This window comes from Lissotriton helveticus, chromosome 12, assembly GCF_964261635.1.
Source record: "Lissotriton helveticus chromosome 12, aLisHel1.1, whole genome shotgun sequence".
In the NCBI taxonomy this organism is placed as follows: domain Eukaryota; kingdom Metazoa; phylum Chordata; class Amphibia; order Caudata; family Salamandridae; genus Lissotriton; species Lissotriton helveticus.
This window is the reverse complement of record NC_136073.1, coordinates 849932229-849947502: the sequence shown is the minus strand read 5'-3', so window position 1 is coordinate 849947502 and position 15274 is coordinate 849932229. Positions and strand designations below refer to the sequence as shown.

Below are 15274 nucleotides of genomic sequence, written 5' to 3'. Positions count from 1 at the left end.
ACCAGCCTTCCACAATGAGGCAACATATGTTGCTGCATTTTTAGTACTTTTGTATCCATTTGAACAATAAACAATTATTTTGTTAAAATCTGTAGATTATGCAACAGGTTTGGCAAATCCTTAATTATGTGGAAAATGCCACAGCCACAAAATTGCATTGTCCCAGTGGCCCAGAGGACACCCCTCCCACCCCAGGTGACTCTCACCCAGGCCTCCTGGCCTTCTACAGACACTGCCCTCTCAGGATGGCTCTTAAATTCTTTAGGATGAGGCAGATGACACCTTGGAGGAACAAGTTTGCCTTCCACGGTGGGATTCCTCGGTGGATTGGATTCCAGAGGCCTGGCAGAGAGCTGGAGTCCCCCACGCTGAGCTAGGTTTGCAGGTTTCCTCAGCTTGTGTCCCTCTGGTACAAGCTCTTTGGCTGATGACCGGTGGAGCTGCTTGACAGCTAATGAGGAGTCTGGCCCTGGTTTCCCCCTTGACCGTCACCTACCCAGCCGGACATTGGGCATTGTTCCTCCTCGTCTCCCCGCTATTACTCCTCCCTTCCGTTGCTTGTTTACTGTACCTACTACGCTACTGTAACGGATGTAATTTGCAACGCAATCTTCCTCTGCTATAGCCCTCTGATACCTACGGGTCTAGCCAGCACTTTATAATCCTTTTGATGTACCTTATAATGCAACGTTCCCCTGGTTATGCGCTCTGATAATTCGGGGTCTAGATAGCGCTATATATAACCTTCGCATATCAAATAAACAAAAAATTGGCTTTTCCTGAACGCTGAGACCTGAGCAACATGGCTGATGACCAGTGGGGCCGATTGACAGCTAATAAGGAGTCTGGCCCTGGTTTTCCCCCTTGACCGTCACCTACCCAGCCGGACATTGGGCATTGTTCCTCCTCGTCTCCCCGCTATTACTCCTTCCTCCCCTCCCTCCTTCGAATTACTGCAACATTGTGTATTGTTCCTTACAATGCTTTTGTATCTGATATAACTTGTAACGCAAAGATCCTAAATGTAAAGCGCTCTGATACCCTCTTGGGTCAAGTTCGCGCTATAGAAAACGTTATAAATAAATAAATAAAAATAAAAATCAACAACCACAAGCCCAGAAGGAGGGATACCATGGAGCTGTGCATCTTGGAACCAACCCGGATATATGCTAGGGAGCTTTTCGGGTCAGGAAAGAGGTGCATTAGTGGAGGTATGTGGCAGGGGCGCAGTACAGAAATACCAGTGAAGCTTCTATGTTGGGACGGAGCAGCATTGGTGGACTGCAGCTGTGTGCCCAATGGCATAAACCAGCTAAGATAGCCCATGATTGGTCCGCACCGCGATACCATTTGTGGCCATCAGGGGGAGCTGGAGGTCAGGAGTGAGGTACCTCAGGAGAACTCGAGAAATAAAGAGTAAAGTGTGGGCTGGTGTAGTGCTTTCCAACATGTATTTATCAGTGTTGTGGTGGTCCCTAAACTATGCTGCAGCCTTAGGCTGCCCCTCTGAAACCAGGACTGCGCATCCTGGGAAGTCCTTTCCCCAGTATATAGTCTGCTGAGGGCTATAGGAGCTTTTAATTCCATGTCTGAGATGTAGACGCTGAGCCCACAGGAGTGGCTCTTTAACAAGGGAGAGGGCCTTTAAGGACAAGTCAAAATCGAAGTAGAAATCCGATTCATCTACCAGGTGTAGAACATTTTCAATTAAACAGAAAGAAAGAAAGAAAGAAAGAAAGGACAAACACTGCAATCTTTAAGAGTGTGTTCAATAACAGACATTAACGGCCCTGAGCCACGCCATTCATCAGCGGAGCTCCCAACATATTAAAGTTTTAGTACATAGGCACTCGCAAACATTTTCCCAGGGGGCCACAAATTAAGGTCTATGGTATTACCGAGGGCCGTACTGATGCTAGCAGGGTCGCAGTGGGGCTTTTTGTTATGCTGTATCTGTGTCACAATCCCTCTACTGCACTTTAGGGCAAAACATCTCTGCCCGATGTCACTACCTTGGGAGAGTCCAATGTAAAAAGGAAGTCACTCAATTATTGAATTGAAATGCACTAGTATTGCACAATGTGAAACCACAAAACCTGGGATTATTCATTGCCTCCCAATTTGAACAAATTGTGTGATCCTAGGCAAGTGTCTAATTTCACTTTGCCCCCTTTTTCTACATTTTGACATCTCAAGAGCCCCTTTAAATACCTGTGGGCAAGATATATGCTGTATAAAACTCTTGTGTTTGATTTATTAAACTATAATTTTGTCCATCTATAATAACAACCCAGACCACCTAGAGGGTTTCTCAAGATCACGGACCTGCCTCGTAGTTCAGTATTGGAATTGAGGCCAGGTTGGGAGGAGGCGTGACTGTTTCTATGTTCATTTTAAAAATTAGCACTCGTAAAAAGCGCATCTCAAAGCACCGACATAGTCTGATGTAATAAGGTGAAACGAATGTTAGTGAAACACACTTTTCGCAATTTGGAAAATACTTTATTTAGACATGTTTGTTGAAAGAGGACTTAAAAATGAATGTGTTCCAAAAGTTAAATGGTTAAGGACACCTCATTTACTTCTTTTCTTTTATTTCAGTTAGTGTAAATAAATGCCTGCCTGCTTAATTAACATCTTTATGAATGTTAGTGTTCTCAGCAGCCCAGTGTGGCCGTTCAGCTGGGGGTCGCATGTGAAGGTCAGGAGGGCCGCATGCGTCCCGGTCTGTGCTTGGAGGATCACTTTTCTAGTATATCCAGCTGCCTCGGGCTGCACCTGTTTTTAATGGCCCTGAACCCATGTTACAGAAGAGAGCCTCAGGTAGGACATATTCTAAATTAAACATGAGGAAACAAAAATACATAATATTGGAATGTTGGTGCAAAAGGTCTAGCCCACCAGTTATTGGCCCTGGGCCACTTCATTATTTTCAAAGGAGCTCCCAAGATTCCAGTGTTCTAATATAGCCTTACAGCCCGCTGCGGGCTATACTGGCTATTAAAGGCCCGCTCCAGCGTTTCGGCTCAGGCCTTTAACAAGGGAGCGGGACTTTAATAGCCGGTATAGCCCAGCTACGAAGGGCTATACGGCTATTAGAACATTCTGCCACTAGAGGGCAGAATGTTTTTTTTTTAATATATTTTAATTTGCACCAAGGGGAACAAAAAAACAAAAAGCAGCAATAAATGTCTACATACAATTTAAGCAAGATCAATGAATTAACATATCCAAAGCAAGAGAATACATAAATCATAAGCACAGTAGAGGCCAACCATAAAAATACTACAAAAGAAAGAAAAAGTAGGAGAAAGACTGTTATTAAGACATTATTAATCCCCACATTGTCCACTTTCCGTTTCGTCTGTAAACCCCTTGTAATAGCAAGAGCATGCTCCATATTATATATTTCCTTAACAAGGCTCCACCACTTCAAAACCGTTGGTGGTTTTTTTTTAACCCAAACTCTAGCAATAACCAACCTTGCACATGTAACTAAAATGTTCAGCAAATCACATAATGCACTATTACCCCCCGATATGCCCACCAACACATCCATTGATGAAAATGCACTAAAACTAGCAAGTCTATCAGAAACAAATTTAGTTACTCCATCCCAGAATTCAATAAGATGCGGGCAGGAAAAGAACATGTGAATAATATCAGCTCCACTTAAATCACATTTTGGGCCTTTCGTACGATCACTGAAGTTATTATTTGTTGCCCATTTAAGAATCCTCTCGGGGGTATAATAAAGTTGGCATACGGTTTTAAACAGCTGTAGTTTAAAACTTGAAGATTGAACAGATAAATTTAAGCTATTAAGAGACAAAGTAATCAGATTTGATGGTACATTCTTTGCCAGCTTTCTACTCCATTTCTCATCTAATTTTGTAATATCGTTAGTATTATAGCCAGAAAAGATCTTATACCCTATGCTAATCAGGGCTTTATCTGCTTCTCTATAGATACAATTCCAAACTTCAGAATCTGATACAGTGGTAAACTCTAATTTTCTCACTAAATAATCCTTAATCTGATAGCATTTAAACCGAGCCACCTCCGGCAAGTTATAACACATCTTCAGTCGCTCAAATACCATAAATCCCTTGTGGTCATATAGATCACCCAATATTTTAATGCCAGAGTCTGATAGTAAACGACAAGCTAAATCCTGAAAAATTGCCGGTAAACCCGGATTACACCACAAGGGTGTTTTATAATGAAAGAGAGAGACCTTACTCTTAACCAGAATGGAGCGCCAAATATTAACTGTATCCCGTACCGTCTTAAACTTTAAGGGCAGAATGTTCTAACAAATAAAACAAAGGTCTCTCAGAGCCAGAGGGGGTTTAAATGCCCTCGGGCTCCGAGTGGCCTTTGTGAAAACAACTATTGAATGTTGCTTTGCGGGCCTTTACCGGCCCGTAGAAGCACGGAGCACTCCATTGTCTTCAATGGAGTGCTCCACATTCCAGTGTTCTAATATTGCATTATAGTCCACAGCTGAAGGCTAAAACGGCCCTTAAGGCCTGAATCCGATTTATAGGCCGGAGGAGAGTACCGATAAAAAAGTTCGGGGAGGGGGCAGTGGGTATAACAAAAAGCATATCCTGAAGCAGAATGCCGTTAAGGTGAATAGAACATTCCACTCACTAAGGGTAGAATGTTCGAAGTTAAAAAGAGAGACAAACCTTGGAAGGTTGGAGCAGACGGTCTATACCAGCCATTAATGGCCCTGAGACACTCCAGTGGCGCTCCCAACATTCAAATTTTTAGATACAGCTTTAAAGCCTTCCTTAGCAGGCGATACCAGCTGTTATAGGCCTGCCCCGCTTTCGCCTTAGACCTCTAACAAGGGTGCAGACCTTTAACGGCATTATAGATTGCTAGTTTGTCAGGCTAGTTTGTCAGGCTATCAGAACACTGCCTCTGGAGGGGAGAATGTTCTAAATAAAAAAAAAAACTGTCTCCTGTGAGACACAAGGGGTTTAAAACTCCTCGCACCTCTGACACTTGAGTGCTTTTCAGAGCTCTTGCTGTGTGTGTGCATGATAGGATCTAAGGCGCACACAGGCCATGATATGTCAAAGTGGCCAGCAGTCAGCCCGATACTTTTTGGCCTCTGCCAAACTGTTTCCCTTCTTTTGGCAGAGCCAAAGGAGACAAGAAGTGAGCAAAATTCCCAGCTCTCCTCTGCAGAGGCTCCAATAACACACAGAGCAACGCCAGGAGGGGCGGGTGCGGCTCACTATGTTCCTATCTACAGCCGCGGCCTTCCGCGTTCCCCTGCGCCGTTCCCACAGCGTGTGGAGCAACAGTGCCGAGGGCGTAGATTAGCACATTGGAAAATTGACAGACGCCTTTAGCAGTGTTCATAGCCTGCTGCTGCTCCATTGTCTTCATCGTCCTGTTAACATTCCAATGTTCTAATATAGCATTATGGCCCACTCTGAGTTCAAGGCCCGAGCCGCAAGGGGGCAGCTAATACCAATAAGCAGTGGGGTGTCTTTAAGAAAAGGCTTACCCCGAGGCAGAATTGTTGTAAGGCTATTGGAACATTTTAAACTAGTAAGGGGAAAATGTTCTAAATTATAAAAGGGAGGATCAGTCTAGTGTTGCAGCCCAAGGGCTATATCAGCCATTAAAGGCCCCGAGTCACTCCATTGTCTTCAGTGGAGCCATCAACATTCCACAGGTTATACTCATACCAGAGGCAAATACGTAGCTGCCAAGTTTCCCAGGTCCATGCGTAATGTGGTGCTCCAGCGCTGGTTTTCCCTACGAATTCTGGGACTTGTAGTCCTGTTTTCTGAAGGAACAAGACTAAAGTCCCAAAATGTAAAGGAAAAAAAATCTGGACTGGAGTAGCTAGTTACACATGGCCATGGGAACTTTGGCAGAGCAGGCAAAAGCAGTCCAGAATACATGCTGGTAGGGCCCCCCTATTACTCTGGTGTCGTGGGGGGCGCTGCGCAACAGCGACCTGCTGCAGCCCTTGGCACTAAAACCCAACACACACGCCGTTGCCAACCACTAAACCGACGACCTACAGCAGGCCTGCTCCCGCTGAAATCCCAAAACAATGCTCCTCAGTTCCCCCGACGACATTTGACTGCAAACTCAAAACATGCACACGGTCCGGGCTTCCCGCCACCCTGCCAAGTGCAACAGAGCAGCAGGCCCGACCGGTTTTGTTGCAGAGCTCGGCTCTCAGGCCCGCATTCCTGTACAGGCTGGAACCGGCTCAGCGAAACCAGGCGAGGGCCGGGAGCGGGCCCCAGGAATGCGCCACCGGCCCGAAGGATGCGACACACAGGGGAGGGGCGCGTGATGGCCACCGCCGCCCACCCCGACCCCAAAGCAACTCTTAGGAGCCGAGGCCTTGCCTTCTCTGAGGGCAGTGAGCCAGGCACAGTCCGCCACGTGCCCATGCACAATACATACCACATGTTATGTAACCGGCCACCAGCCTGGGCTGCAGGCCCTGGGCACGTGGTGGCCACATTAGTGCATTCGGAATGTGCGGTGTTTGGAAGGCAAGCGCGGGAGGTTTTCTCAAGGGTTTGTTTGGTTTAAGAGAGGTGCCACGAATAAACGAGTTTGCAAGCCTCCGGCAGTGCCACCATTAGTATGTGATTCTGCGGCGAATTTCGCGTAACTAAAGACGTGCCGCATTTGCCACATAATCCACCAACTGCAGATTTTTAGAAAACAAAAATCGTTTCAAGCTGAAACGGTTCAAAAGCTACTAAAAATGCAGCTACAAGTGTTGCAGCGCTGCAGAAGGCCCTTTGCAAAGCTGGGCTGGCCAAATTACTGTTGCTTATTGCTATATTTGGGTGTTAAACTGGTGCAGCCAATGCCCAGACAGAGTTACCCAGTTTAAAAAATTCTAAATAGTGAAGTAGTACTTTGGCAGAATGTGCGAAATATGCTGCATAATTTGCCTTTTCTTGCCACGTAATTTACTCAACCAAACCTCATAATTTGGCCCTCTCCTTCCGCATAATTCCAGTGGCCCTGGCATCAGCCAAAATTTGTGAGTGGCACGCACATTGCAAATAAAATTACCAATCTCACAATTATACACAGGACTCGGGCTGAGTGGGAGGCCTCCAAAGGGGGCCACCCCCACCAACAAAACATCAGGTGTTTCAAGGGTCACGTTGCCCCCCTACGATAGAGCACTCCGGGAGTCTCTTCTAGGGCTCCAGGACCTGGTGTCTAAACATTCCACACTGTGGTTTGGGCAAAGCAAAGTTTTTGAGGACAGGGTCAGGTGTTGGAGCACATATTGATTTTTAGGTCTGGTCTTAGCTTTAGTAAAATAACAAGGGCTTGGCTATGTCATTTATAGGGTCTTTCACCCCGCCCTCTTCGTCCATTGGTCTGTTGTGGAGTCATTCAAGTTTTCTTCCACCTTCTGCAAACTATAGCATCCGGCAACAGGACAACCCACTTCAGCCATTGGCTAACTTTCCTGGGAGGGGCACATTCTTCCTTTTCACAATGTGAACATCTGCACAGAAAGTAGTTCCGGTCCGAGCCAGGGATTGCCACAGTAATCTGTGCTTTTTGTGCCCTAAAAATATTTTCACTTTTAACCATTGTTTTTGGTATTGCCAATGCTCCAGCATCTTCCCCAAAAATAACATTGTTAAAAAACTACAACAAAACAAAATGTGCACTGAAAAAAAAATCCCAAAAAAAATCCAAAAAAAAAAATACATCAAAAGGCTGCCAGTCATCTCCGACTTTATGAACTGTGGTGACTGGTTGTGTTTTGGTGCAGCATGGAACCTTCCTTCAGAAAGCTTCGGCAAGTAATGCAACTTTGGGTAGACTTCTGCAAACCCCTAAAGCAGGAGGCATGATTTATGAACTACAAACTTTTGGAAGCCTGTGCCTTGGTTGGTCACCACAATAGCATAGTCATGCCTTTGTTGATGTGAATGAATGAATGAGGTGATTTGTAGAGCGCACAGTTACTCAAAGAGCGTACCTGCTCAAGTTCCTCAGGCTATGATATCAAAAGTGTCCTGCAGTTAGGGTTCAACACAAGGGCCTTCTGGTGGCCTCAAAAACAGACCTGTAGATTAAGCATATAACACCTAAACTCCTAATGTCAGGGGTCTACATGGGAACAGGCATGAAAGTATTGTACTCCATGGTAACTCGTTACGTGCGGTCATCGTCGTCACAAGTGTCCAGCCTTGGAGGTTACACAAACATCTGGATAGATTTGTATCGGTCAAGAGTTCCTCTGCATGTTTGATGGAGTTTCCCTTGTTGCCTTTGGGATGATTTCACTTGGAACTAAGCAGCCAGTGTCAGCATCTTACAACAGGAGTGATGTCTGTTCACCTTTTGGTTCCTCGCAGGAGTCTGGCCACCTCTGTGACGTCACTAGGTGACATCTACCTGGGAAAGGCGGATTAAACATGAGGGTGGCCAAAAAGACCAGCCTCTGCAATACAATATACGACACCCCTGAACTCCAGGTTAGCAGCATTATTTTGTTGCAATGTGAGTTAATTAATCACAAAACAGTAATGTGTCAAATGGGAAACGGCCTTTACAACGAAGCCGTTTCCACGTAATCTTTAACCACGCATGCAGTACAACGCATGCGTGGTTACCACTAATGCCTTTACCACGCATGCCTTTACTACGATGTTTGTAGTAAAGGCATATGTGGTAAAGGTAAAAAAAATAAAGTGGGGGCTTGGGGGGGTCTCCCCCACAAATAAAACCACTCACCATAAGTCACGTCGGCATCATAGTTGTTTAAGAGAAATCGGGAAAAAAATGCCGTTTTCTCTTAACGACGTATGACGTCACCACGCTAATAGTCGAGGAAATGTTTATGCGTGGTAAACAAATTCCGTTGTAACGCATGCGTGGTAAAGGCATGCGTTGCAACGGAATTCGTTGTATCATCATATATTCGTGTCAAATTACAGAAGCCCTTCCAAACCTGCCTCTTCTAAAAACACTGGAAAGTACCTAAAGCAAGGTGCACAAACCACCAGCGTGACCAAAGCAATCAATGGCACTTCCAACAACTTTAGTCACCTGAGAAAGTAGGAGAAAGATCATAATCACACACAAACAGATGGCAAAGCAGTCACAGTGACACTGAAACAGCAACTGTCCACAATTGGGATACAAAACCGCAGATCCAAAGTGCACACTAAAAGGATTCAACAATCAAACAAACAAGAAACCTGAAACACCAGCTCAGCTCCTGGCACACAACAACCCAACAAGGAAGTAGCTTCTGGAAGAAGGCAAGTCATGATAGCCAACCCCACGGGACACCGTCCAAGAACATGAAGGACAGAAAGACCCGTCCTTCAACCCTCAAAAAGCCCAAAACACGACAACGAGTAACATTCTGTCCTAGATGGGAAGATTTGCGTCAACATCATCAAACACAAGCACCAACGAAAACAAACCACATGATACTGACGCAGAGCAGCAGATCTGTGCCAATCACATTGAGTCAGGAAGCAGGTAGATGGTTATCAACCCTATCAGAAAACAAGCTGAGGAACAAACAAGCAAGACAATAATCAAATAAATAAAAAAATCCACACTGCCAAGGCACTGATGAGAACACGCATAGGTCACTCGAGGAGCAGATGGCCCCCACGCCCATGAGGCGAAGGAGAAACCCTGCCATAGCAGGGGGGCTGTAAGAGGAGAAACCCTGGACAAGCACCCAGAGATGGCATAAATCTTGACCTAGTTTATGCATATTTAGGTGAGATTGGAAGGGTGCAAGACCCACCCCCTAATGGAAAGGAAGATCCTTTATTAAAATGATGCAAACAGGAAGTAGCCAATAGAGACTACAGAGAGGGTTTAATGTGGTAATGTAGTCCCTCAGGCAGTTCAGTACCAGCGCTGGAGTGGAGGTGGAAGGATACATGCAAACAGCCAATACCATTTAGTGAGATATAAATGCTCTATAAGCCTGAACAAAGACATGATTGTCAAAGTCTCGTGCAAATGGCAGGCTGGTTGAAGAAAGCCCAGCGTTGAAAGAGGCGGAGCCAAAGCCCACTATGTACATTGTTTGCAACATGGCTGACTGCAGTATTGTCAAAACTCAAACCCCAAAATGCTTGCAAATTACTGGAAATTTGAATGTCTAGCTTTTGTTGTGACCACAGCTGGTGACTGGAATGGATGTGCAACCCCCGAGAGTCGCTACCACTCAAGGATGTGAGATTCTTTGAAAACATGTTCATGCGGCCACTCACCATCTCTTTTGTCTAGGTCTTCGGTGAGTCAGTACAGGGCGGTTCTGTGGTGAGTAAGCAATTGTTAGAGGTGTCTCAGCGTCTTGTATTGCTATGGTTTCAAGGTTCAAGTTAAGTTTATTTTTAGCTTTGAGCCAAAAAGTCACATAAAAACAACACAGCCACATATCCTAACACAATTAGAGTGTACCTATACTGTATAAAACAATTTACACCAACGTGAATCCATTGACTAATACATGTTCTTAAAAATCAAATAAAAAAATCTTAAAACATAATCCTCCACTATACCTCCCAGTGGACATCGATAAGCAGAATTACAAACATTTTTTTTACGGTAATAGTTTATGATCTAGAACATAATCAATCGCCAATCACCAGGTAACAGGCAGGTAACAAGGTAAAACCAAACCTCAACCCCCATAAATTAGTAAACGTATATAAGACAGATTACTATCCAAAACCCTAACTGGCATTCCTATTATTTTAAATGCAAAATAACCAATTAATGGACAGATGTCATATGTTCACCCAGTACAGAGATCTGGGCCTAAATCTATAGTTTTTTGTTTTGCTCACCATGCCATTCCAGTTTGGACCCAGCCATATAGCACGGGACCCACGTCTGGGCATACCCATCCCACTCAAGGTGACAAATGCAAAATGAACATTTGATGGACAGAATGCAGAACAAGGTCATACATACATTCACCCCAGTACAGAGATCTGGACCTAAAACCTTCGTTTTTTTGCTCACCCAGCCATTCCAGTTTGGACCCAGCCTTATGCAAATCAGTCTTACCCCTGCACCCAATGAGAACAGTCCAGCCCGAACTGCAAGGCCCTCAGTACTTAATTTGAGCCGGTGGTTTCCGGTGCTCGGCACTGGCACTTAATTCTTAGCACCGGCGCTTGTGACAGTCTGCCACTAGGTGACGAGCACAACAGCTGTTTATTAATTTAATATACATCACCCAAGCCATTTGTATAACTTTGAGGGCCTTGAATAATAAGAATTGTCACACTTGTAGGAGTGTGATGTTAATAGTTGTAATGGTACTGTAATTGGCAGTGCTGGCAGGGGCAATGGATGGTGCAAGCTGTGATGTTCTCAAGACGTTGTGCCTGGCACTTATTGTTTTACAAATTAACCGATACAGGCCAGGTCCTCCCTGGACTGGAAACAAGAATCCTAGGACCGGTTTCAGGCTTTCAGCCCTCATCAGTCAGGACATTTTCAGCACTCCGTCCATCATCTCCATGTGTTTGCTTTGTTTGCCCCAAGTTGGCATGTTATGCCCAGACGTGGGTCCCATGCTCACTTTGCCACTGGATTCAAGCTAGCCTGGCTGATGAAGGGTGTTACACAGAAACCGGTCCCAGGATGCTTGTTTCCGGTTCAGGGGAGAACTTGGCTTGGCAGTTCGGACTGGACTGTTCCCATGAGGCACAGGGTCAAGACTGATTTGCATATAGCTGGGTCTGAACTGAGGTGGCAAAGTAAGCTAAAGAATGATGATGGATTCAACCCAGATCTGTGACTGAGGGGTGAGTGTCTGAAAAGTTTCAGCACTCCGTCCATCATCTCCTTGTGTTTGCTTTATTCCTATTATTTTACCCATCAGGGATGTCTTAAATTCCTGGCACAAAACTGAGCACTTGACAAATATTTTGTATAGTTTTTAAAGAAAGCTTCAAAGCCTGTACTTGAAACTGACAATTTTGGTAAAAAGTAAAATAAAAAATAGAAATCACTAGAGCACCTATGATTTCAATCAAGGCTTACATAAAGAGCTGCGTGCCCATTTTGCAGCACGATACTTTAGCCAGTTTTTAGATTGTCACTTGCCCAATTGTTCGATTGTAGTAAGCAGGGTCTTTAGATTATCACTTTCCCAACAGTTTTATCAATTTGGGCCGCCAATTTATTTGTGCTACAGGTCACGTTTTACAGAATACCATTGCAGATATTATTAGGTCATCAGGTCTAGTTAACTCAAGACACCTAATACAAATCTCCTTTTTGTTTAAAGACAATGCCAAAATCGAATCAGCAATAAAGCGACCATGTGTATTATGTAAAGCCAAAAAAATATAAATTAAATCTTATGACTGAAAGTGCAATGTGCATATTAAAAATGGATTGGATAAGCAACAGGATCCTTAATACTGCATTAACATAAAAGTTCTGCCAGGCTCTTTAGCACTGCTTGCAAGAAATTGCCAACAATACATATTACACAATCTGTCCCGACTGGATGCCATAGCACTGTTCATTGTAAACGAAGGCTCCAATGTGGGGTTCCACTCTCCAAAGGGTACTTTGGATGAGATGTCTATAAGACTTTCAAACTCGGATATTGTATGGCAAGGAATAATAACACTTTTAAAAAGTTTAGGTCTTTCATTACAATAGCATAGGCAAGAGCAGATAAAATTGAAAAATATACCAGAAAACAGAATGACCAAACTTAATATGGGGCGAGTTAAGACCTCAAGCATGTTTACCTGAAGTGCAGCTTTCCACCATAAAAAAGTACTTCAACCATTGTGACTTTGCAACAAAGCAAGTTAAGGATATTTCTATGAATCACTGTGGATTTCCTGGTTTTAAAAAATCCTATTCTGTTGTAAATCACAACTCCCTTTATGCTATCAGTTTTCTTTCTGGCGCAGCAGCAAGTTCTGACCTATTCAAACTTCACTTTGCCAAACTTTGTATGTTGGCTCATAGCCACAAAATAAATTATCAGGCATATTACTTACCCTTGTGCTGAAAACTATTCACAGCACTGCTCCCGGCTACCTATCGAGGCTAATTGCAGGGCAGACTTCTACTCGGTCACTGCAATCCGCCAATCTCCACCTGCTAGGCGTACTCGAACACCTTTGCCCATTAAGCGCTCAGATCCATTGAGTTACATGGCCCACTACATTGCAACACCCATCCAAACCAGCCATTACCCACTCCCTCACTTATTTTATAAGTACCCTGAAGAATCACTTTATGAAAGTTCTAACCCAACCCCCAAAAAACAATCCAGTCTCTGGCTGGTCAGAAGCATGCTTTGATCACCCTTGAATTTCATGATCGTGTTCCTTTTCGGCTTTATCAACTTTTACATTCTTATTCAACGAAGGGTGTTCTTGGCATGCCTCACTCATAACGGGGACTAATCAGTTCTACATTACTAGGGTTTGCACAGCATTATGCTGCTAATCACCACAATCCATAGCACTCTTAAGCCTTGGAGAGGGGTTAGCAGCGCTCTACAAAATACAGATGAATGAATGAATGAAAGCCCCGCTCACTCCCTATATCCCTCGTCCCCACTCCAAGATCATCATCAAGACGTAATCTTTGTAAATACGTGCATTGGGTATGGTTCAATTTGTGATGCAATTTGTTCCAGTGTGAATTTATACATTTACTGTTGCCGAAACTTGGAATCTTGCACTATTCTCTGGGTAACCACGATCAAAGTGTATATTCAAGATGCAATACGGATAAATGGATAACTCGTAATAGTACGAAGAGTTTACAGATGAGCACTTACGGACCATTTATTATCAAAATACAAAAAAAAAAAGTGTAAAACTCTTGGATTTTAAAGTAATTATTAAACAAGAATCAATCACACTCTCAAACAAAGCACAATTGGGCTTGAGAACAAAATCTATTTTCCTGATACTTTCACTGATTTTTATGGGTTTCAACTCCTGTAAAGAACATGCATAACCAACACATCCTGGAAAATATTTTCAGTTATCAAAAGTGCTTTAGTTCGGCAAAATACCATAAAAGCAGACCTAAATCCACATAAAAACAGTAATACAGATAGAATTTTTAAAATTAAATAAAATACACAGTGGGTCATGAATCACAGTTCAAAAACTTCAAATAAACGAAGTTCAATAACACAAAACTCCATTAAAAAACATATTTAACTTCAGGTTACATATGTAATCACCAAGGGACCCTCAAGCAGGTCACATACCTTTAAATACCCGTGAAGGGATTACTTGAGGGGACCAAGTTCCTGCTCGAATTACCCAGCGGCGGTGTAAAAACGTGGCTACTGCACAAACAATTGCTTCACTCGTCTCAGTTTGCAGCTCGATAATATTTTCATAGCAGCTCCAAGTTGTTAAGTGTTAATCGAGGCCAACCATTTCACTAGGCTACTGGTCACTAGGCTACTGGAGAAATTACTCCACTGAAGAAAATTTTGAAAAAAATGGAACCAAACAAGAGGTTTCATACAACTGCTTGAACAAACGGAAAATATTGTGTATCAAAGGCTGCAGGCCTCTTTCTTGAACCCACTACAACGAGTTAAAACAATATTGATAATTTGACTTTTAAGAATACCACTTCTGACAATGCCACTATATTGACTGAGCGTTAAGATAAAAAGATAATTATGGGTATAATCAAGATTACTGTTTGTACATTATACTTTTAGCACATGTTTATGTTATTGTTAAGCATTTAATTGATTTTAATTTAATTCTTTTCTTTAAGGTCGAATGTGGGACTAGAATTAGAATTCTACTAAGATAATTTATTTAATTAAATTAGATTTAATTTTATGTGGGATAAACTTTAGGGTTATATAAGGGTATTTAATTTACAACCATTTAATTAAATGACAATGTAATGTTTGGTTAGGGTTACAGAGTAAAGTGTAACGTAAATACATTTCATTTTAATCAGGGTTACAATTTAGGTTAGGGTAAGAGCCATTTTCATTTAATTTCATTAGATGGTTGTGTGTAGTGTCAGGGTAAGGTCTGGTTTTCAGATTGCTTTAAGTGTAGGGTAGAAGTAGTGAGGCTCAAGGAATTGCTAAAATACATTCTATTCTTGAGTTTTCAAAGTAGCGGTAGTCGACGTAGCCGCTCCCATCGAACGGTAGATCGAGATAGTGGACTTCGAAAGTAAGGATATTCAATGTTCAAGAGTTCAAAGCGAGACAGTGAGCTATGAATACACTTCCAAC

The 15274-nt window shown here is 43.2% G+C and overlaps 1 protein-coding gene across 3 annotated transcripts in view; it reads right to left on the bottom strand.

Moving 5' to 3' along the window:
- TJP3 (tight junction protein 3) overlaps positions 1-15274 on the bottom strand; it is a 148596-nt gene that overhangs the window by 107495 nt on the left and 25827 nt on the right. The window contains exon 1 of one of the 3 annotated variants that reach the window (XM_078669063.1): positions 14270-14488. The exons of 1 other annotated variant lie outside the window; for it this stretch is intronic. Coding sequence is in view for 1 of the 2 variants with exons in the window: in XM_078669064.1 (XP_078525190.1) it covers positions 10272-10274 (3 nt within the window). In the remaining variant the exon portion in view is untranslated. Of the gene's footprint in view, positions 1-10271; positions 10316-14269; positions 14489-15274 lie in introns of those variants that run through there. One more of the 3 variants, XM_078669064.1, reaches the window with a different exon arrangement.